The sequence below is a fragment of the Ruditapes philippinarum genome, unplaced genomic scaffold (assembly GCF_026571515.1).
Source record: "Ruditapes philippinarum isolate M1 unplaced genomic scaffold, ASM2657151v2 ctg8511_1_1_1_1, whole genome shotgun sequence".
NCBI classification, from domain to species: Eukaryota; Metazoa; Mollusca; class Bivalvia; order Venerida; family Veneridae; genus Ruditapes; species Ruditapes philippinarum.
In genome coordinates this window covers 29,922-54,920 of record NW_026856091.1, presented here as the reverse complement: position 1 = coordinate 54,920, position 24,999 = coordinate 29,922, and the positions used below count along the sequence as shown (strand labels likewise).

Here is a 24,999-nt window from a genome sequence, read left to right as displayed (position 1 = left end):
GTTTTGGGTCCTAAAAAAATTGGGACACATTTTCTAAGTTTTTTATATATTGGACTATATTTTATTAACAAAAAATGTTCATTTTATCGGGCAATAAACCGCAGCGCAGGAGTGTAAGACACCTAATTAATTTAAACTAAAATATAATAAAATAATAAAACAAACGATATTACACTGGTGTAAAACACTTTGAAATGACCGTCATGGCCGTTATATTCAAAACATATCACAAAAAATCACTCTAATTTTAATTTTTTATTCTGTTTTACCGGTCACAAACGGAAAGTGTAAGTCATATTGTGACGTTCCCAGGGGCCGAGGAAGTTCCTCAGGTGGCCTTTTCCGTGCCATTTTCCAGGCACGTCGAACGGGCACCTGGGAACCGGATCCCGACCGATTCCATAAAGCTAGCCTCCATAACATGGAAAAGAATCCAAAAAGTCCTTTGTCGGATTTCTAACCCACAATGGTGGAGGGACAAGTCGTTTGAAGTCCACAACCTCAACCACTCAAACATAGGATCACAAAAGAGTAAGCGTCTCAATATGACCATGTTTAACAAGTTGACCGTTCTTTTTTTAGGTTTTAAGTGAGTCTGTTACTGAGTTTATTGTCGGTCTCAAAAAATAAAGCATTCAACCCTTATGACAATTTCCATCAGGCGCCCGGGCCTTCACCTTTGAACCAGGTCAATAAGGCGAAGGCTTTTTCAACAAGCTCCCTTTTTCGGAATATAGCGTAAAAGGGATTCAACGGGCACACACTTTCCTTAACTTTCATTTTAAAATGGAAAACCCTTATGATGAACTAAGGCTCGATAAGTCACTTATCGCCTCCACGGTATGTATTGTTTCTTCATCACTTATGGCTTTGACAGAGCTGATGTATTTTTCTTACGGTAGCGGAAATTGCTCCCCCGTGCAAATCATGGTTAAATTGAGTTGTTGCCAGCAATTAGAATAGGCCCCTAGTATGTACTGTTAAATTTAATCAGATAAATAATTTGATAACCAACAATAACAGACTTAAGGCAAGTCCAAATCGGAAGAAATAATTGCTGAAAACATAAAATCACAACAATGATTGCAAGACTATATTTGCTCAAGTTTGCTCGAATATTGGTCATCTCTGGACAGTTCGACAAAATATAGAAAATGTTGACATTTGCCTCATTTCCGATGCGGATAAGAACATTGTGAAAGCATTTTAAGATAAAGAAATTATATCTGCTTTTCATTCATAGCTATCAATATTAATTGTTCCTTGTCATTAAGATCCTAAAAAATAAAGTAATGTTCATCATGGCTCTGTAGTTTTCTTATGCCAAAATAGTGTTACATGCATGTAAAAGGCCAGAATATTACCTTTTAAAAATTGTTTTTGTTTAGATATTGAGTACCAGGATGGCACATCAACTTCAGTTAGAGAATGACAAATACAGACAGTGGGTAAAGGCTGGTTTAGGACTTAGATATTTAAAAGAAGGACTCACACCATTTTGTAATGACATTGCTTATCAACAACATAAGGATATCTTACAAAATATTAGGTCTACAAAAAAATCATTACCATCAACTGTGACGTGTGGCAGCTGTCGAGTAGAAACTCTTAAGCCAGATCATAAGCCAGATCTTGGGAATGCTAGAAACAAGGTTTGTCCCTTTGGGCAAGTAAAATGCAGCTGTTGCTTTCTTAAGGTCAAAATTGCATGTCCGAACAACATTTGTGGCGCAATCTATGACTATATTGTGCAGCAGCATGCATCCTCACCACCTTCACCTTACTGGAAAAACACTGATGCTCAACAGTGGACGATAGACCCTTGGAGCATTTGTAAATGTTTTATAAATGCTCCAGGGTACGAGGACAGGCAATCTGCTAGTGCAACTGATTCTACTGGGTTATTACATGTATTGATAAATAACCAGTATTTTCATAGCCACATTGGATGCAATGTCACAGGAACAAACAATCTTTTGTCAAAGGTAAATCATTAAAACACAATTTATTTATCTTTTATAAGCTCTATTTTAATGTTAATGCTGTTTATTCAGCATTAAAGTAAAATTGAAAATGAAAATTTAACTATTAAGGTAATGAAGTAATATACACTCTAATGATTCACAACAAATGTATAAAAAAATCACCAATCTTTTTTGATGCAACATTTTATTGTAACAATTCACAAGAATTGTGGTTAATATTTACTGTTTGTATGCATGTTCTTTTCCCCATATCTCATGGGTCCAAATATAAGCCTTATTCTCAATCTAAATTGTGTTCTTTCTTTCCTAATCTAAAACAAATTCCCGATCCTGAGATCGGTTATTTCCTAGGAAAAGGTATTTTGTATTTGGTGTGCAATAGCATTTTGGACGTTTCGGATATCTTTTAATTTCTGAGCAGTTTCAATAAGATTTATTGAGTTCATAAAGCATTTTAACATCTTGAACGCTGGCATATTTTTCCCAAAATTAAATTTTACAATTTGTCTTTTTCTCAAATTGAATGACAAAAATAAGACATGAAAAATAACTCATGATTACATCTTATATGTAGGTAATTACCTAAACAATTTTCAACAAAATAATTATGATTGCAGAGCACTGAATATTTATGCATAGAAATATTGAATCTGTGTTCTCTATTCAATAGGTGCGTCAGTATAGAAATACTATTTTTCACTCAAGCAGCATGGAATTAGAAGAAAGTGAGGCAAATATGTATATTGAGGATATGATTGCAGTTCTACAAGATGGTAAGGAGCTATTACAACGATCAGATACTCAGATAGCGGTGACGAAACTGCAAGATGTAAGTGTAAATATTCTGAAGTTTGAAATCTGTATGCAGTTAATTTAAGATTGTTAAGATAACAAACAACAAAATTAAGGACAAAATAAATTATATAGGTAACATAGCTAACAATGGTAAATAGTAGTCAAATTAAAAAATAGTTTCCTTAAGTGAATTGATAAAGTCGCATAAAATACATATGTACCTAAAACATATTTGATTATTTACAAAAAGCATCTAAGCACAGTGTAACATACGAAGTCCGAAATTTCTAATACCCGTAAACTCTTGAAATCCGAACAATATTCAGGGTCTGGAAATTCTTTATGATTTATACCTTTGAAATTCCGGACTTCAAAAATTCTGAATTCCAAACGATTGTGTGTTAAAGTTTTAGATAATATCAATTAAAATGTGTCTGCTAAGATCTTGAAATTGTAAAAGGGTGTAAATGTTTATTATACCTGAGGTGATTAAACCTACAAAACATTTGTATCTTCAAAAGTACCAAGGCTGAGACCTTTATAATTCATACCTCTGAATTCTCGTACTTGTAAACTATGAAGTCCAAACGATTTTGCAAAATGTTTTTATCTTCCAATTAGCAGTGACCATATATCTTGACCCCTATTAGAACCTCAACCTTTCAAGCATGTAAAACCCTTGAATTTAGTGTGAAACTAAGATACAGAGAAGTATTATATGAATTCCGGAACCTCCTAAAATTCGAACTCCATGTTACACTGAAATATATGTATCAACAGAAGTAAGAAAATAAGAAGCCGATAGCTAGATACCTATACCACATACCCTCTTATAAAAGTAAATTTTAGAAGCCCTCAGAAAAGTATTATAGATAAAATAATAGAGCAATTGAGATCATCTTTAGGGATGGCTATGAGTAACCGGTTAACCCAGTGCTCGATCGCATGTCCAAATATCGGTCACCAAAATTGATATTCGATTACTCTGAAAAAGTAAATAATTTCTATTTAGCGAGTAAAAAAAGTGTGTGTATCCAATTAGTTAAGAAAATCGGAAATGTACACGCATCTGCAGACATACCTCTCAAATACAATCAAAACGTCATTGCAAAGGAGTGGATATGATCTCGAAAATTTAACGAGGCGCTGAACAGTTTGACACGCGCATGGGATTGAACACATGTGTTGCGTTCGTCATTCGGCCTCTAATTATATTTAAATACCTTCAATTGTTTATTATTTCAATTGTGTAAAATATTATATTGTTGATTTATTTTTTATTAATTTGTTTATTGGTTATTCTAAGATAAAATTATTAGTTTAAAATAAAGTTTTGTCCTTATTTAAAATATGTTGTATAGAATATATAAATATAAAAAAAACACACAGATACACATACTTCTCTGAAAATGTAACAAAATTGTTATTTTTCATCAGCTGAAGAAGAAAGATTTCATTGTTACCACTGAAGACTTTAAAGAAATCCTGAGGCAAATCAAGGAGGAATTGGCGAAAGTTCAAAAATTGGCTGAAAATTCTCCCACCAAAGAGGAATTTGAGGTGCTCACAAATAAACTTGAAACACAGATGTCCAAACTAAAAGAGGTAAAATGTTTTTTCTATCCTTTGTTTCTAGTTGATATTTCAGTTAATGTATTCCATACAAACATAGAACTAATGTTTGTATGAGAAACATTATTATAAGCTTGGTAAGGCACACATTCAGTCTAGAAAGCTTTGTGAACTCATGATGCCCATTGTTTTCTGTTACAACCGGACTTGATTTATTACTTAAAACATATATTACTCATTGAATATTTACATAAAAACACATAATATATCCCCTGCATGTTACAAAAATGGCACTATTTTTATTTTCGAAGTATGCCTATGAATGTTCCGCCGGCGAAACCATCTGATTTTTAGACCTACTATTTTGAATGTTTTTAAGTATGTTATGACTGTAAGAACATGGCGGCTTATTTTTAAAACATGCTTGCATTCGCAAAGCCTAATTATCACATTTTTATGGTGAACAATCTATACCAGTGTTATAAAATAACTTTATTATATCATATCTGTTTAAATTTCATATACTTATTCATCAAAAATTAATTAAAGTAATGCAAGAATTAAAATTGTTTAATTTTATGCATAAAAAACATGTTGCCAAATTAAATTCAAACTGACAGGAAACTAGATCACGCAAGAGTAGAAACTGAGGTGGGATTACATAACTATAAAGAAATAAAAAGAAATCTTTAGATATAATCAGCTTATAAAGCACTGATTATCATAATTATGTTCAACAGTGCCACCTATCATCCTTGTTTTGTTTGTTTTGAAAGTTGTGAAATACTGAACTAACAGTATGCCACCCTCTGCTAATCTGCATAAGTCCACAGGGTATCAGCTTATATTTTTGTCAACATAGTATTATTACATAATCATTTCTAGTCTTAAGCTGATACAATAAGAGCATGCAAAGCAAAATATATATTCGTTTTGGAATATTATTCTTGTACATCTAGTACTCACTCTCAAGGTATCACAATATATGATTTAAAACTTTTTGTGCCCTAGGCATATAGTTGTTGAACCGTCTGTCCATCCGTCCGACTGTCCATCATTGCCTGTTATTAATAATATCTGTCATATTTGGAAGGTAATTCCTTTAATCGCCCTTTAATTGGTGGTTGAGTAAGGGGTCTCTAGGGCCAAGGTCAAGGTCACTGTTGTTAAAAAATTATATTTTTAAACGCAAACTAGTCAAATCGGCCACAAGTCAGATCGGCCCCAAGTCAGATCGGCCCCAAAATTAGTCAATTCGGCCTCAAGATTAGTCAAATCGGCCACACAACAATTTTAAAAAGTCAAATCGGCCCCAAAACTAGTCAAATCGGCCCAAAACTAGTCGAATAGGCCTCACAACTAGTCAAATCGGCCCTAAAGTTATTTTTATGAAAAATCCAATTTTGGTTAAAATAATGTTATACGCCAAAAATTACAAGGTTATTAACTGAGAATTGTACTTTAACATAAATGTACCAATTAAAAATAATTCATTACAAAATTGAGACAGTTTTGATGCTAGTGATAATTGTTATTAATGTAATTATGCAGGTGTGCTTTGGTTGTTGATTGATATCTACATTTAATTACAATTAAATATCTGAACATTTAAAGGTCGGTCTACGTTTTGAAGATAAATAATTATGTGAAAAACAAACAATTATCACGTGTCTTTAATCAATTTAGTCATTGTCTCAAATAATCATGCATTGAATTCGGCTTTTTTAACAAACAATTTTGAGTGAAATGAATTTAATCAGTTATGTATAAAAAGGTTTTTTTTTTTTTTTTTTTTTTTTTTTTAGCAACAGTCAGCCAGCCCGCATAGCTCAATCGGTTAGAGCGCGAGACTTGTAATCTCGACATTGTGGGTTCGATTCCCGGGCTAGCCAACTTAAATTACTAATCAGTCTTTCGGATGAGACTTTAAATCGAGGTCCCGTGTATGGGTGCTTAAACACTTGGCACGCTAAAGAACCAGGAGAAGCTTCTGGAATTGGGGCATCTTTCTGTATCTATAATTGCACTATCCTCCAAAAAATAAAATGACTAATACTCTTCTGGAGGACTCGCCCATATGGGCAACCGGTGGCGAGTATAAATAAACGCAAATACACACACACGCAACAGTCAAACATGTATTTTACTAATTTTCTAAATGCATTTTTTAAAAAAAAAGTAGTTTTAATTTAAATTATAGTTTATTGATAATAATAAATAGAGATGCAATGCTACTGGATTAACGAATGATTGATGCAATTAACGATAATTAAGTGTGATTAACGTGCTACCTGATTAAACGTGACGGTACAAAATTATGTGATGTTCAAACTTAATTTGATTTGTCGCACATGAGTGGCTATAGGAACACGCAGACAATATAGATATCATATATGAATGTATAATTTGATATTTAATTGATGACCATCATATATAAACGAATGCGAATACGAAACGTAAATTCTCAAACTGTCCCTTTAAAAAAATCGGTATTTAATTATGTGAATATAACTCCTTGAATTTATTATATCATGCTTTCTTGGTGCATGCATTATAATAAATATACATGTATATGTATGTTGAGATGATGGGTATTATGCCCCAGTCAGAAATAAAGTATATGTTCTGTTCTGTTATGATTATTTTGTCCGAAAAATACTTATTTTTAGAGATATCCATTCAATTAAAGAGTGAGACGTTTAATCAGGTAGCATGTTGTTCACACTTTAAATTAGCTGTTTATTAGTTACACGTGTCCAACACATCTGGATAAATTATATATTTAATCAATCTAAATTTAATTTCTTTAAATTAAAAAAAACTATAAAAGAACTATAAAAGAAATGATATCACCAACAACTTAAGACGTCCGCGTTTTAGACTGTGGTGTCTTTAAAGCTGAAGTAATCACATTTAATTAAAAATTCTACTTACCTTGATTCCATCTCTGTGTATAAAATCATAATTAACAAAATTTAAAAAAGTCTCAGTATAATTATAAAAAAACATATATATTAAACTCTTGATAAAAATGACTTCAAATGAATATAATAAATTCGACTGATTATTATATGTTTTGTTCTTGTTTTCTATGTAATCCATTGTTTGTCATTTGGTATTCCCATCCACACGATTGTTTTTTATCAACATTTAAAAAATAAGAAAATGAATAATGAATTAAGAAAAAAAATGGGGCCGATCTGACTTGAGGCCGATTTCACTTGGGGCCGATTTGACTATTTTGTGGCCGATCTGACTTGGGGCCGATCTGACTTAGGGCCGATTTGACTGTAATTCTTTTAAACATTTTTGCTCATACAGCCTTTATTTATACATTGTTTGTAAGTAAATGTATTTCATGTTTGATACAAACATGTCAAGGGAAGTCTTCTTGCTTTGGGTTTAATAAGGGTTTATTTAGTTCAAGGTCAAGGTCACAATGTCGAAAAAAGTTTTTTGCACTCTTAAAGGTGTATAACCTTACTCTATTGAGATGTGTCTTTTATATTTGGTAGGAACATAAAATTGATCCTTTGGATTAAACTAGAGGTCCGTGGGTCAAGGTCAATGGTGACAGAAATATATTTTACACATTGCATTTACAGACTGATGTTTTCATATTTCGTAGGAACAGACATTGGATGGTCCAGTGCTGGGAGTCAAGGTCAATTGCACTTATGCTAACACTATAATTTTTTTTACACATTCTTATACAGCCTTTGTAATCTTACCAATGTCTCATATTTACAAGGAACATACCTGAGGTGATCCTTTAAGTTTGGAGGGAATTTAGTAGAGTCACTGGGTCCGAGTTTAAGTCTTAAATTCAAATATATTTGATAAAGTTGAATATTTTTCAATTTCATCACAAGTCACAGCAATGACTTGCCAATAATCTTCTTCACAAATACAAAACGCCATGACTGTGTCAAGTTAAATAAATGTGTTTACAATTTTTTGGCAAATTTTATGTCTGTAACTGAGTAAATGTGTAAACATTTTTTGAATATAGTTACTGACAAAAATCTGAGCCGAGGTATTTTGTTTAACAAACACGTTTGTGTGTGTGTGTTGTTTTTTCTGAAAAGAATCCAATATCAAAAACACTTTTTTAATAATTTGAAGCAAAAAACTTGTCCTTGATTAAAAGTTTCTATAAATGAATATTAAACATTCCTTCTGTACTTTATTGCCAATTACCCATTTATTGACAATTGACGTTTAAGTAAGTTAAAATGAGTAAACGGTTAAATTCGCAAAATAGTAAAATATCTTTAAAAAGTTTAAAAGATAATAGAATGCACTTAGCTTTCGCATTTTAAAGTCCACAGTTTAAATGGACTGCACCGTCCGGTATCGAACATCGATGATAATGTTTGCAGAGTCAAACGTGTTTCTCCAACCTCAAGTCAATACACGTCACCAACATACTTGATATCTTCCTTCTTCTGCCTCTCCCTCCATTTCCCGCAATCTTTCCATTTACCGTGTGATTGACGTAATCAACATCAAGGATCAATTATGGGATATGTTCCCAAAACACTGGAACAAAACCTGTATTTCTTTACTACTCTTTCTCAAGCAATCAATAATGCTTATCAAAAACTAGGTTATTGCTTACTGAACATTTCTTTTAATAGCCAGTATCCTTTGGTACGTTTCAGACAGTGTTTCGCTTTCCTTGTGCCAAATTTTCTTATTGATCGAATTTCGAGACATTTTGTCGACATCAGTTTTAACGCAAGTATTACTTTAACAAGTGATGTTTAAATTCCGAATTCAACGGCAAATGTAGTTAAGGTGCACGCATGATATTAAATGTATTCATAAAATATTGAAATTGTACATATACGTATCATAGAGTGCTTTTCAGCAGCACAAATGTACACTCTGCATTGTGCTTGAGTAACAATAGAAAATTCACTGTAACGGTCAATTTATTTTCATTATCAGATAATATAAAGAAATAATCATAAATGGGAACCTTGACCTTAAGCTTGATTTATAGTCTGCTTTAAATAAAATAATATTGTACTTAATGATAATGCACAGTTCTGATTCATTCTGGAACTAAACTACACTTGTGAAATTCTAGCTTGTTGTATAATTTAAATTCAACTTTGATCTATAACTGAGGTTAACTGTTGACAATTCCATGTAAGAACATGTCGGCTCAAACTACAAAAAAATATTTTGAACAACCTTTACAGGAATGATGCTCTTGTTGCCATCTCCAAAAGTAACATAAATCTTGTCTCATGGAAATAAATGGCCCAACCTGAAGTGTTACATATTTATTATGCAGCATTGCCTGAGTTATGAAAATCATAATCATGAGTAATACATGTAAACCCCTTGTAACTAAATGGCCAAACCTGAAATGTTACATATTACGTATGCAGCATTGAGTTATGAAAATCATAATAGTGGTTCAAAAAGAGCCATGCCTCAGGATCATGTTTATAACTTTGACTTAAATAGGAATTTGACTTTACTGATCATGCTTCTATAATGTTACGACTTTTGTGTTTTCAACTCATTTTTTGTGATGACATTTTTTGTTAACGAAGGAAGGTGGGCGGGAAGGTAGGACTGCAACTTACGGATGTGATAGCAAGGTCAATGTCACTTACATATGCTAAATTATTCAGCTCTACTCAATAACTCAGTACCCTTTGACCTATTGATTCCTGTCACATCAATACTTGGTCGTTGATCACATGGTTCTGTTGAATTGCGGCGCTTCTTGTATTGTGTTTGTCACCATTGTTTGTCAACCATCTTTACTTAAGGAAGATTTTGACTAAACTTTACGAGGAAAGATCAAAATATTCTTGGCCCGATGTACTTCCGGTAGTCAGAGAACCTTAATAATGGTATTACTTTTCAACATAATCGCCCTCCTCATCAATGCACTTTTCCCACCTAGGCTCCAACTTGTTTAATCCTTCAAAATAGAACTCTCTATTTTGGTCCTCAAAGAAATCATTGACTGCCTCCATGACACCTTCATTGCTTCCAAAAAGTCTACCACGAAGCTTGATTTGAAGATTCGGAAATAGGTAGAAGTAAAAGTTGGACAAAGTCCGGTGAATATGGGGGGGGGGAGAATTTCAAAGCCGCCGGCCATCACAATTTTGGATGTGTCAGCTGGCACATTGTCGAGCAGGAGCAGAACGCCTTCAGTCAGATTGCCCCTCTTTTTAGGCGGGATTTCTTAATGTACACATTTCAATGCGCCTGAATATTACGTAACGTTTATGGTACGACCTTGCTCAAGCTAGTCAATCATGATTATCCAATTGATTATCCCAAAAATTGAAGCCGTCATCTTCCATGCTGATGGCACTTTCTTGAATTTTTGGGACATACCTTGTTTACAGAGGTACTTAATGACAGCTCTGAACTTTCTCCATTTGTTCTAACTGGCACATCCAACTACGGATCACAGTGTGTTTAATGTTACTTAATCTGTGTAAAACCACGTGTAACTCGGTTAGTAATCAACAATAAGAAATCAGTATCGACGTATCGTGTGTAAATGTCAGTGAAGTGGCTAGAAGTACATCGGGCTGCGAACAAACCTCGTACAGATATGATTCTTGGGTTATTAGCTCATCTGAACACAAAGTGCTCAAGGTGAGCTTTTTTGATCACAATTCGTCCGGCGTCCATCGTCCGTCAGTACAGTTGGTGCCAGTGCGTCCGTTCGTCCGTCATCATTTAAACAATATATCTGAAAGTGCATGTCTAGAGCTTAAAGATCTTGTGTGTAGCGTCACCTCATGTTCAAATTATAGGACTAGGTCTCAGAATTGGCCTGGCCCTAGGGGGTCATTGATTTTCCTCATATGGGTATGTAAAAACTAAAAATGATTCTCCTTTTAAATTGCAAGGCCTAAATAGTTTGTGTATAGCAATATCATTGTCTCATAAACTCTACAAGAACGTTTCAAATTAAAGGTTTTGGGTCAATATTGACCTCGCCCCAGGGGTCATTGATACGCCTTCTCTGCATAAAATGAAAATTAAAAAAACAAAATCTTCCCGGGAAATTTACAAAAATAGAGATAAGTATTTGGCATAAAAATTTGGTAGTAGATCTTACCCCATATTTTTAAAATTTAAACTTGGGGGCAAAATGGTCCCCCTCTAGGTTTCATTGATTTTCCCTTTTAAAGACGTTGTAAAAAAAGGTTTTAAATTTTCATCTTCTGTGATTTAAGAAATACTAAAACTAAGTTGTTTGGCATGAAACATTGTGCAGAAGACCTCTTCTAAGATTATGCAAATATAAGTCCTGGGGTCAAAATTGTTGACAAAGTAAAATCTTTAAAAAAAATGAAGATATAACGGTAATATTTTCATCCCTAATATCATGAAAATGTATCACAAAGTTTGTTGTGATGTTCTTTTAGTTAAGCAGTGAACATTGGTCATCCATGGTCCAAATCTAGTTTACACAGACAAAAAATGGAAAAGCTTTGCTATCACTCAAGAGGTTACTCTTTTAGCCAAAATATCCTGAATATTGGTCAGAAAAGTTGATGGTATGATATCAAGTTTAGGTTTGAATAAGGGTAATCTGAGGTAAAAATGGTAACAATACATATAAGAGCATATATGGAAAAAATAGAATAAAAAATGAAAGATTTGCACTATTTCATTGATTGCTTACAATTTTAATATTCAGCCTCGGTAATCAGGTGAGCGATATTTAGGTCATCGTGACCTTGATTATTACTTTTCTAACTATTGAAAGTTGTTTAAATTTTGCCTCTTGTGTCAACATTATCCCCTCCTTAGAGAGCCATAGGTTCTCCTCATATGTACATAGTAAAAACTTAATACATATTCTTGTCTGAAGGTACAAGGCTTAGAGCATTGGTATTTGCTATAAAATATCATCTATTTGTCCTTTACGAAAGTTGTTCAAATTTTGCCCCTATGTGTCAAAATTGACCCCGCCTCGAGGGGCATAGGTTTTCCTGATATGTATATGTTAAAAACTTAAAAAATCTTCATCTCTGAACTGACAAGGGCTAAAGGTTGGATATTTTACATGAAAAACATGTGAAGTGGACCAATATTGTTCAAAGTAATGCCCTGTGATCAAAATTGGCCTCGATCCGTAGGCCATTGATTTTTGTTATGTACATAAGTACAAACAGAAATTAAATCTTTTAAATACGATAAAGTTACAGCGTTGATATTTGAGATGAAACATTGTCTTATGGACCTGTATCCAGATGGTTTTACTTAAACCCTTAACTCCAAATTTTGACCTTGTCTGTTTATGTACTGCAATGAAATTTGGACAATGTGCACAGCCTTGGATAAAAAATGAATATTAATATCATGCATGCAGCTGACATAGAGATTGACAGATGACATACTTTCTTGTTCTTTGATGAACAGCTATACAATTTGACAATATGGACATTTTAGATGTTAATTTGAACTTTGAAGTGTTGTGGGAAAGCGGTGGAACAACATTCTGCAATCTCGTTTTAGCTCAAAGTGACAGGGTGAGATTCTGTGATCGCTTTTCATCCAGCGTCCTTCTGTCCATAAAGTTTAACTTTAAACGACATGTCCTCATAAATCGCAAAGCAAATTTCATCGCAACTATACGGAACTGTTCCTTGGGCGGTCACTTTTGAAAATTGTTCACATAATTGAATTCCATGCACTACTCTGCTTGTCATGACAACGCAATGAAAACACTTAAATAATATTTTCAAAACATCCCAAAACTTACAGCTTAGATATTAAGCATAAAAAATCTTCTAGTCGGTCTCTACTTAGTTTGTTCACATAAAAGCTGTGAGGTCAAATTTTTCAAATTCATATAGTAAAAAATAGAAAAAGTCTTTTTTTGAAAATACCTAAAGACCTAGAGCTTCGATATATATTATAAAAAATCTTCTAGTGTTGGGTGTGTTTAAAGTTTGTTCAAATAAAAGCTGTTGAGTAAAAATTTGCTACGTCCCAGGGGGTCATTGATTTTCCTTTTAATTTTCCTTGTTTTCTTTTTTATATTATTAAAAAAAAAAAAAAAAACATTTTTCTTCTTAAAAAGCCAAACATATATATATATATATATATATATATTATATATATATATATATATATATATATATATATATATTTTATATATATTTTAAGAAGAATGTTTGTTTTTCTTAATAATTTTTAATAATATAAAAAAGAAAACCAGAAACATTTTCCTTAAAAGCCAAATGGCTAGAACTTAGATATTTGGCATAAAGCATCTTCTAATGAGTGTCTTTCAAGTTTGTTGACAAAAAGCCGGGTGTCAAAATTGGCCTTGCCCCGGGTGGGTTATTGATTTTCCTCAAATGTATAAATAAAAAACAAACAACCCCCCCCCCCCAAAAAAAAACCCATTTATTTTGTATAGCTAACAGTGACATCTAATAGCACTTTTTTCCAAAAGCAACTAGTCAATATTAAACGCATGCATTATTCCAGATCCAAATACTAATGCATATGAACTTTGTGATATCAGTGTAAAATCAGCTTTCATTTATAGTTTACAAATAACTTGTACCTTGTCATGGGGAGCGATATTAGAGCTATTATGAACCTCTTGTTTGATTATCTTTCAATTCAAATATTTTGTAGAAACATTCAATACTCTATAGTAAAAATTTTGTACATTGTATGATTTTCACAAAATGCTGTAATGAAATATTTCCTTAGGATCTATAGCAATAAAAGTTCCAAATTTAATTTAGAAAATAAACTCTATAATATATATTCAATTTGATGTTTATTTTATTAGATATATTGGGGCACTATATGTTAGACGGACTGTCCAAAGACAATAATTTTTGCAAATTATTGGATATAAAACTACCTGTATTATTATTTATGTTGTAGGAGATAAAAAGACTCAAGGAAAACGATTCTCCTCAACAAAAACAGTTAAGATATGAAAAGGCTAAATTAGGTATGTTAATATATAGAATATGAGACGGCTAAATCAGGTATGTTATATAGAATATGAAAAATCTAAATCAGGTTTGTTGTATATAATATGAAAAGGCTAAATCAGGTATGTTTTACAAAATATGAAAAGTCTAAATCAGGTATGTTTTATAGAATGTAGTTGATATAATATATGTAAAAGGCTTAATAATACGGTATATGTATACAGAATATAAAAAGGCTAAATCAGATATTTTAAAAGAATATGTTATATAATATATAAAAAAGGTTAAATCAGGTTTGTTATATAAAATTTGAAAAGGCTTCATCAGGTATGTTATATAATATATATATGAAAAGGTTAAATCAGGTTTGTTATATAAAATTTGAAAAGGCTTCATAAGGTATGTTATATAATATATATATGAAAAGGCTAAATCAGATGTATTATATAGAACATGAAAACGCTTTATCATGTATGCTATATGGAATATGAAAAAGCCAAGTCAGGTTTATTTGTAGAAAACAGATAGCCTAAATCAGTGAAGTAATGAAATAATATGAAAAGTCTAAGTAATGCATGTTATGTAGAATATGAAAAGTCATTATCAGTTATTTTATATAAAATTTAGAAAGATAAAGATAGGTATGGTATATAGAATATGAAAAGGAATAATCAGGTGTGTTATTTATACCATAATAAAAAACCTAATAAGGTATAACAGGCTAACTATGGTCATTATATCAAGTAGGAAAATGCTAAATCAGGTATTTTAAAAAGAATATGAAAAGTCTAAATAAGGTATATTATAGAAACTATGAAAGGCTTAAACAGGTCTGTAATATAATATATGAAAAAGCTAAATTAGGTATGCCACATATAATATAAAATGCTAAATCAGGTATATTTATACCGAATATGAAAAGGCTTAATCAGGTATGTTATATAGAAAGTAAAATATGTGAAATCCGGTATGTCATACAGAAAATGAAATGCTAAATTAGACATTTAAAGTAGATTATGGAAGCCTCAGTCAGGTGTGTTATATAATATATGAAAATTCTAAATCAGGTATGATATATATGTCACATTATGGACTTCGATGGAACACAGGCTGATCACAACTACCATAAAAAAACAAAGCACAACTCAGTACACACTATTTAAATATATATTTACAAAAATAAATGAATATTTATAAATGAAATTAAATGATAAGCAATGAATGAAAAGAGAAAAACAAAATAAATTAAAGTTCCGTGTCCTGTCGAATAGCACTTTGTCCCGGTGACTTAACTAAAAAAAATACACTGAAGCTCGAGATGTGACCCATCCAAAGCAGAAGATTGATTCTACAGAGTGTAGATCCAAGACTGTGGATGTGGGGTCTCTACGTCACAATCTCCAGATGTGGCCCATTCAAAGCAGAAAGATCGATTCTGTACTGTCTACAGAGTGTAGATCCAAGACTGCGTCGCTACGTCACAATATCCACTATCGTCGCTATGTTGAACACATGCGTGATACAAAATTGCAGGTGAATCCTCCGAGTAGAAGCTACAAAATATAAAACATGGTAAATATCCATGGTACACAAATATAAGGGTATAAATATGTCCCTTTGGCATAGCCGGACCTTTGTCGGATTTCTATAAACAAAGTTTCTAAAAAAATGATGTTCCTTATGGAACGCCATACACATCGGTAAAGTAAATTCAACGTTGATATTACATCGTAGCACGATGTAAGATATAAAACATGAAGCAAGACCGGGTGCCACCTAAACATCGACAAAATCCATCCTTGAATCGAATCCATATTATTTCGTACAAAAAAAAAATAATGATGATGTGAAGTGATACGAAAATTACTTAAAAAAATAAGAATTATATAAAAAACATCTGCAGCAGACTCAATTATAAAAATACTAACTGTATTAAACAAGAACATGAAAACTTAGTTTAGTAAATATAAATGAAATATATGTATGATAAAATAATGCGTTAACGGCCTTCCATACATAACAACAACTATCAATGATAATAAACAGATTACCAATATTCAAGTAATGAATGAAACACTAGAGTCCTAACTCTACAGAAGACGAAAGTTTGGAGAACAAACAAATACTGTCAAAAATGCAAAAAAAAAAAAAAAAAAATACAAAACGATTATGTAAGGAAAAATTAACTGAATAACGATCTTCTGAAATAACAAAAATTTACTAAATAAAACAAGAAGAAAAGAAAAACTTACCTTGCGCAAGCTTCAAATTTACACAACAAAAATAAATTGGTCTGTCATAATGACCTTGTGCGTCTTTACACGTCTAAATGTGAGACCCAAAGAAGATTTAAAATCGTTCAATATATACATTATGCATAGTTCCCCCGAGTAGAAAGCGTGAAACATAACTTTTACGATTTTTTGCATTCCAGAACGCATGTATAACAAAATATACAGGCCTGTAATATCAAATTAATAGACCATAAATAAATTTACACTTTATCACAAAAATCTAACTTTCTTATTACTGGACCGAATTTTATGAAAAATATGTCAACATACTTGAAATGATACCAAGAAATTTAAGCAATAGATCAAAATACTGAAATAAATAATTTCACTCGATAACTCTGAATTTTACAAAAAGATGATACAATAATGTACATTGTATTTAGTATAAAACTGAGGTTCGGCATGAATAGAATACTACAAAAATCAAAGTACTGAGAGCACTTCTGAGCACTTACGAATTATGTAAAAATCAAAGTACTTAAAGCACTTCTGAGCATTTATGAAATGGTTTACTTTGTGACAATATATCATATGAAAAGGATAAATTAGGCAAGTTACATAATAAACGAAAAAGCCAAATCAGGTATGTTATAAAAATTTTGAAAAGGCTTTATCACGTATGTTATATAGAATATGAAAAGGCTAAATTTGATATGTTAATATATAGAATTTGAAATGGCTAACTCAGGTTTTTTTCAAAGAAATAAATAGCCACAATCAGGTTTGTAGAAAATGGCTAAATCAGGATGTTTTATAGAACATGAAATTGCTAAATCTGGTAATTTATATCATATATGAAAAGACGAAATCATGTATAGTATATAGAATTTGAAAAAGCTAAATCTGGTAAGTTATGTAGAATATGAAAATCCTAAGTCAGGCATCTTAAAAAAGAAAAAAAAAAGACTCAATCAGGAATGTTATATAGAATTTGAAAAGGTTAAATCATGTAATTTATATAAAGTATAAGATGGCTATATCAGGTATATTTTACAGAAAGTAATTAGGCGTAATCATTTACGTAAAAAAAGAATATGAAAAGTCAAAGTCATGCATGTTATATACAATATGAAAAGGCTAAATCAGGTGTAATATAAAGAACATGAAAACGCTTAATCATGTTTGCTATATAGAATATGAAAAAGCCAAGTCAGGTACATTTTTTAAAAAATAAATAGGCTTATCCAGTGAAATAATGAAAGAATATGAAAAGCCTAAGTCATGCATGTTATATAGAATATGTTAAATAAAATAAAGAACGACTGAATCAGGTATGTTAAATGGTTATGAATAGGCTATGATTTATTGAATGTGAAAAGACTAATTGTAAATCATTATGTCATGGAGAATATGAAAATCAGGCATAGTATATAAAATATGAAATGCGTTTATTAGGTTTGTTTTGTAGAGTATGAAAAGCCTTAATCATGTTCGTTATATAAATGTTAAAAGGCTAAATCAAATATATTAATATATAAAATATGAAAAGACTAAGTCGGTAATGTTATATAAAATATTAAAATGCCAATTAAGGTGTTTTATTCAAATAAAGAAAGGCTAAATTAGGTATGTAATATAGAATATCAAAAAACAAAATTAGATATGTTTTATATGATATGAAAAACATTAATAAGGAATTTTATACAATATATGTAATGGCTTAAACAGGTATGTTATATTCTGCAATCTGCAAAGAAGGCACACGCTCGATACCAGAGGCAGGTAAAATCGCATTTGGGCCTGCAAAAATCCAAAGCGCGAGTGTAAGCCCGAAACGCGGTTGGATTTTAAATGTGTCTTCATACAAAATGACTTTTAGTTTCAATTCATCTTAAATAAATGTGTAATACGTCATCAGGCTATGTACAATACGTAAGGTAAGGTTTGCATAATACGTGATTCATTGATGCATTTCTGCATAATCTATATATTTATCGTCTTCGGCGATTGGTTAGCGTACATATACGGACACTTTTCATGTTCGCTGATTAAAGAACATATTTTCGTAAACTTCCGGTTAATACATTTATATTTAGATTGACTCGTTTTGATTTGTGACCAATAAACATGAATCAGTTCCATAACACGTCTGAAGCGAAACCGAGGGATAAGCTTTGTAATTGTGTTTAATAATGGGTTGCGTTCATTGAATGCAATGCTTCTTTTGTTAATATGTGTATTATTATTTTAAACAAAGAATAACGCAATAGATTGACAAGTAATGTTAAGTATTTAAAGAAAAGAAAAATAGAATTATATTTAAAAAGTATCTGACTGATTTTTCGTGTTTTGTGCAGTACATTGAACTTTGTTGATGTTAAGAGAACATGGAATAAACGGTTGTCTTTCTTTTTTACATTGTATGTTTAAGGCTTGAGATAATTTATCCGGGTCTATACTAATTTTTTGTATTATTTACTTTTTTTCTGTGTCAGTTTAATTTAATATTAAGTATCTTAATTACAGCAATGAGGAAAAAGCTTATGGATCAGTATCACAAAACCCTGCTGCAAGTTCCTACAACACCTGTACAACCACACCATGGAAAATGTAGCTTTAGTGAGATTTATATTAGACCCACAATAACGAGCGAGAAAGAAGGAGAAAAGGGTGAGACAGAGGAGGTGGAGGTTAAAACAATGTCAGAAATCTTCACAAAGAACGGAATCCCCCAAAAATCTGTATATCTTGTTGGCGATGCAGGGTCAGGAAAAACTAGTTTTTGTAAATATCTAGTCAACTGTTGGTGTTTGGCACACAGTGAGAAACTTAAAGATGAAATTGAAAATGAGGATGGTAATAAAAAACATAAAGGTGACATTGCAAATGAAAAGGTAAATGAGGAACATTATGGAGACTTTGAAAATAAAGAAAGCAAAGAAAAAAATGGAGGTGGCAATAATGAAAAAAATGGAGGTGGCAATGCAAATGAACTAGGCAATGAAAAACATAAAGAACATGTAATTAACGTTGTAAATGAAGATGTAACTGAGGAACATGGAGGCGACAATGAAACACATGGAGGTGACAATGAAAAACATAAAGGTGACAATGAAGAGCATGGACGTGAAAATGAAGAGCTTGGAGGAAAAAATGAAGAACATGGAGGTGACAGTGAGAAACATGAACGTGACAAAGAAGAACAAGTAGGTGACAGTGAAAAACATGCTGGTGAGACTGAAGAACATGGGGGTGACAATGAAGAACATGGACGTGACAATGAAGAACATGGAAGTTACAATGAAGAACATGGAAGTGACATTGAGAAACATCGCAGTGACATGGAAGAACAAGTATGTGACAATGAAGGTAATGGAGGTGACAATGAAGAACATGGAGTTGACAATGCAGAACATGGACGTGACAGTGAGAAACATGGCGCAGACAAGGAAGAACAAGTAAGTGACAATGAAGAACATGCAGGTGACACTGAAAAACATGAGGGTAAGAATGAAAAACATAAAGGTGACATTGTAAATGAAAAGGTAAATGTAGAACATGATGGAGACTTTGAAAATAAAGAAAACAAAGACAAAAATGATGGAGGTGGCAATAATAATAAGGATGGATGTGGCAATGAAAATGAAGAAGGCAATGACAAACATAAAGAACATGTAATTGACGTTGTAAATGAAGAGGTAACTAAGGAACAAGGAAGTGACAAATACAATAATGGAGGTGACAATAAAGCACTTAGAGGTGACAATGAAACACATAAGGGTGACAATGTAGAACATGGACGTGACAATGAAGAACATGGACCTGAAAATGAAGAACATGGAGGTGACAGTGAGAAACATGGAGATGACAGTGAAAAACATGGAGATGACAGTGAGAAACATGGACGTGACAATGAAGAACATGGACCTGAAAATGAAGAACATGGAGGTGACAGTGAGAAACATGGACCTGACAAGGAAGTACAAGTAGGTGACAATGATGAACATGCTGGTGAGAATGAAGGACATGAAGGTGACAATGAAAAACATGGACGTGGCAATGAAGAACATGGGAGTGGCAGTGAAGAACTCGGAGGTGACAGTGAAAAAAAAGGAAGTGATAGTGAAGAATATGGAGGTGACGATGCAGAACATGGAAGTGAAAATGAAGAACATGACGGTGGCGCTGAGAAACCTAGCGGTGACAAGAAAGAACAAGTAGGTGACAGTGAAGAAAATGAAGGTGACAGTAAAGAACATAGAGGTGAGAATAAAAAACAAAGAGGTGAGAATGAAGAACATAAAGATGACAGTGTAAAACCTGGAGCTGACAGTGAAGAACATGGAGGTGAAAATGTGAAACATGACGGTGACAAGGAAGGACAATTACATGACAGTGAAGAACATGGAGTTGACAAGGAAGAACATGGAGGTGACAGTAAAGAACATGGAGGTGACAGTGAGAAACATGGACGTGACAATGAAGAACATGTAGGTGACATTGAGAAACATCGCGGTGACAAGGAAGAACAAGTAAGTCGCAATGAAGAACATGGATGTGACATTGAAGAACATGGATGTGACAGTGAGAAGCATGTATGTGACACTGAACGAAATGGAGGTGACAATTACGAACATGAAGTTAACAGTGAAGAACGTGGAGGTGACAATGAAGAAAATGGAGGTGACAGTGAGAAACATGGACGTGACAATGACAAACATGGAGTTGACACTGAAAAACATCGCAGTGGCAAGGAAGAACAAGAAGGTTACAGTGAAGGACATGATATTAACACTGAAAAACCTGATGGTGACAGTGAAGAACATGGAGATGACAGTGAGAAACATAGAAGTGACAATAAAGAACATAATTTTGACAGTGGAAAGCATTTTTGGGACAGTGTAAAACATGGGGGTGCCAATGAAGAACATGGTGGTGACAATAAAGGACATGAAGGTAATAAACATGGCGATGACAAGGAAGAACAAGTAGGTAAAAATGAAAAACATGGAGGTGACAGCATAGAACATGGAGGTGACAATGAAAAACATGGAGTTGACAGTGGGAAACATGGACGTGACAATGAAAAACATGGAGGTGACAAGGAAGAACAAGAAGGTTACAGTGAAGGACATGATGGTAACAGTGAAGAACATGGAGGTGTTAGTGAGAAACATGGATGTGAGAATGATGATTATGGAGGTGAAAATGAAGGACATGGAGGTGACAATGACAAACATGGACATGACAATGAAAAACATGGAGATGACAGTGAGAAACATGAAATTGACTGTTGGAAAAATGTTGTTGACAAAGGGAAAAACTGGGTGTGACAGTGACAGGACTAGTGACTGATGTTTAACATCGGAAAATGCCAATGAAAAACATGTTTGCAAAGAAGACACAAAGAGCTGTTTGGAAACATTTTGGGGGAAGAAAAGATGGGGGTTGACACTGCGGAAGCAGTAGAATGATGTTTAAAAACATAGGCGTAACAATAAAGAAAATGAAGGTGACAATGAAGAACATGGAGCTGGCCGTGAGAAGCATAGAAGTGAAAGTGAGAAACATGGGGGCGACAATGTAGAAAATGGAGGTGCAAAAGAAAAACATGGAGGATTGAATGAAGAAATGATAAAAATGTGGGATGAATTTAGTTTTCAAATTCAAAGGGAACAGGCTGGATTGTGTGGTACAAAAACAAACGAAATTGAAGGCAAGAATTATACCAAGGAGGAACTTGACTATGATAGTAAAACATATGAACAAAAATTCATGGGTGTAAAGGTGATGAAGAAATTTGAATTTGTATTTTACATCCCTCTTAGACAGTATCAGGACATTGACATTGATATAATGCTTCAAAAACGCTATCAAATGGACATTTTAAGCACACTTCTTGAAAAGGAATCCTCTAGAGTTATGATTTTGCTTGATGGCATAGATGAATGGTCCTGTGAAAATGTCCCAGATCATAGCAAATTTAAGGAGTACACAATAGTAACTACTTCACGTCCATGGAAATTTTTTACTTTGCGATCAATTGGTGTTGATATTAAACAATCACTGAAACTAAAAGGGTTTGATTTTAAATGTGAAAGGGAAATGGTAAATAGGACAGTCTCACAATTAAATAATAGAAAACATGCTAATAAAGACGCAAGAGACTGTAGGGCAAAGCTTAGAGAAAAATCCCTTGGAAGTTTAAAACAGGTACCAATTATACTTCAACAATTGATTTGTCTATGGTATGATGATAAACTTGATAAAACCTCAAGAGCTGCCATCTACACGGGCATGTTGGAACTTTTCTTTGCATGGAATGATATGAAAACTGCACAAACAAATGGTCGAGACAAGGGTAAAAAGGAAGTTAATCTTCCTAAATATTTAGCAGATAAAACCAAATTACAATTTTACCGCCATTTCATTTATGATATGTCACAATTGGCTTATAAGACACTGTTTAATTGTCCAAAGAACAAATCCTTGGCATTTGACATTTGTTTGTTGGATAAACTAGACATCTCAGATGAAGTTAGGAAAAACTGCTTGAAACTTGGAATAATGACAGAAGATGAACGTCCCAATTTTACTGTATCAGAACCATCAAGCTCATTATTCTCTTTTATTCACAAATCAATGCAAGAATTTCTGGCTGCAGTGAATATTTGTATCAATTTTAATACAGAAATTGCTTCATTAAACAGTACAGGAAATGATGAATTAGCAAAAAGTTGTTATGAGATTATTGAAGGCGTTTTTCAGAAATGTATGAAATGTATAAGAGTAAATGACATTTTAGAGCAGTCAAGTGTCATGATTATGCTATGTGGCCTAGAACCCAAATTAGCAACACATGTCTCAAAATTCATATTTGATACTGTGTCAAAAGACTCTCGTGTTAAGGAATACAGGAGAACTGTAAATACACAAACTGATTTATTTTATACAGATTCTGAAAGTAGAAACATTAATATATTATTTACTGATATTCATCAGCTTGTGTTTGCGTTAATTGAAGAATGTAAGGACTCATCTTCTCCTGCATTTTATTTAGGAGATTTGATCATTGATGAATTGAATCAGTTCTGTGATAATGTTTATTCAAGAATTGATCTGAAACAAATTGCTACTGACTCTGTTCTGTCTATTCGTGTAAATTACAGCAACACAGACAATGTTATATTTATAAAATATTTGCCAATGTTTCAACATCTTGAAAAACTTGAAATGACATTCCAATCTGCAATTCAACGCCAATTGTTTTCAAGCACACAAAATGATAATACTATACAGAGTTATACAAAGATGATTGATGAGATTAACAAATGCACTTCAGAGATAATTAAAAAAAATACTTTAACATTAATATCGCTATCTCTGTCCCTTGCCTATTTTCCAGTATGCAGAACAGTTGTCAAAAACCTACCACGTATGAAAAATCTTGTAGCAATAAGAATGAGTTATATAAAAATGAGTCATGACGATACTACTACATTTTGTAATTTTCTTGAGGGAATCAGTAAACTTGAACAAATACATCTTCATGAAGTTAGGTGTGATTGTTTCAAACAGCATGATGTAAATTTATCAAGATGTCTTAAGTACCTTTATTTGTGTGATGCTGTTAGTGTGAAAGATGTTGATACTACAAACCTTGAAATATTTAGATATACACATTTGAAAAGATGTAATTATAAGAAAATATTTGAAATCATCAGAAAATCTAACAAATTAAAAGAGCTTGAATTACATGCAGACCGGGACCTTAAATCTCATTTATATCATACAATGATAGGAGAAAGTCTAGTCAAAGTACACAATCTCAGGATGCTTCGGTTATATGATTTTAGGTTAACTAACAATATAATACAGTCACCTTTACAGATGAACAGTTTAAAGGACATTGAGCTTTATTATGTGACAATGACTTTGACAACATGGCAAAAGTTTGTTGATAGTCTTCCTAGTATTCCTCATACTGTAAATGTGAAAGTATTGAAATGTTGTATAACAGATGATGGCGAGATAGAGTTAAATGATGATGAACAAGACTCACCATTTATTGGAAGTAAGGGAAATGATGCTAAACAGTATGTTGTTAAAGATCAAGATAAACTATTTCATATCAAACCTGATGATATATTTGTATATTTTCATTCATCTTTTGATTTTTCTACAAAAAAGTGATTAAGAATTCAGGCAATTAAACAGTGTTTTTGTATCATTTTCATCCAAAAATAATGTTTTGATTTGTTAACTGTGAGAGGGGATACATGCAGCTCTAAGCATAGTGTTAAAAGACATGATCAATTAGTTTTTATTTTATTTTCAATAAGAAATGGATACTAAAGACAAGTTATTTACATACTGTTGTAAGGAATAGATATAGTGCAAAGTAAACTTAGAGGATATATATAATGCATAATGCATATTAATCATCAGAAACAG

The 24,999-nt window shown here is 32.5% G+C and overlaps 1 protein-coding gene across 1 annotated transcript; it reads left to right on the top strand.

Moving 5' to 3' along the window:
* The first annotated feature begins 1,392 nt into the window (after positions 1 to 1,392).
* Positions 1,393 to 24,738, top strand: LOC132745371 (uncharacterized). Its single transcript, XM_060734278.1, has 8 exons — positions 1,393 to 1,985; positions 2,656 to 2,814; positions 4,218 to 4,385; positions 14,259 to 14,328; positions 19,072 to 21,874; positions 22,035 to 23,142; positions 23,548 to 23,703; positions 24,424 to 24,738. The coding sequence occupies exons 1-8, from the start codon at positions 1,404 to 1,406 to the stop codon at positions 24,736 to 24,738; spliced, it is 5,361 nt and encodes a 1,786-aa protein (XP_060590261.1). The 5' UTR covers positions 1,393 to 1,403.
* Positions 24,739 to 24,999: the final 261 nt, after the last annotated feature.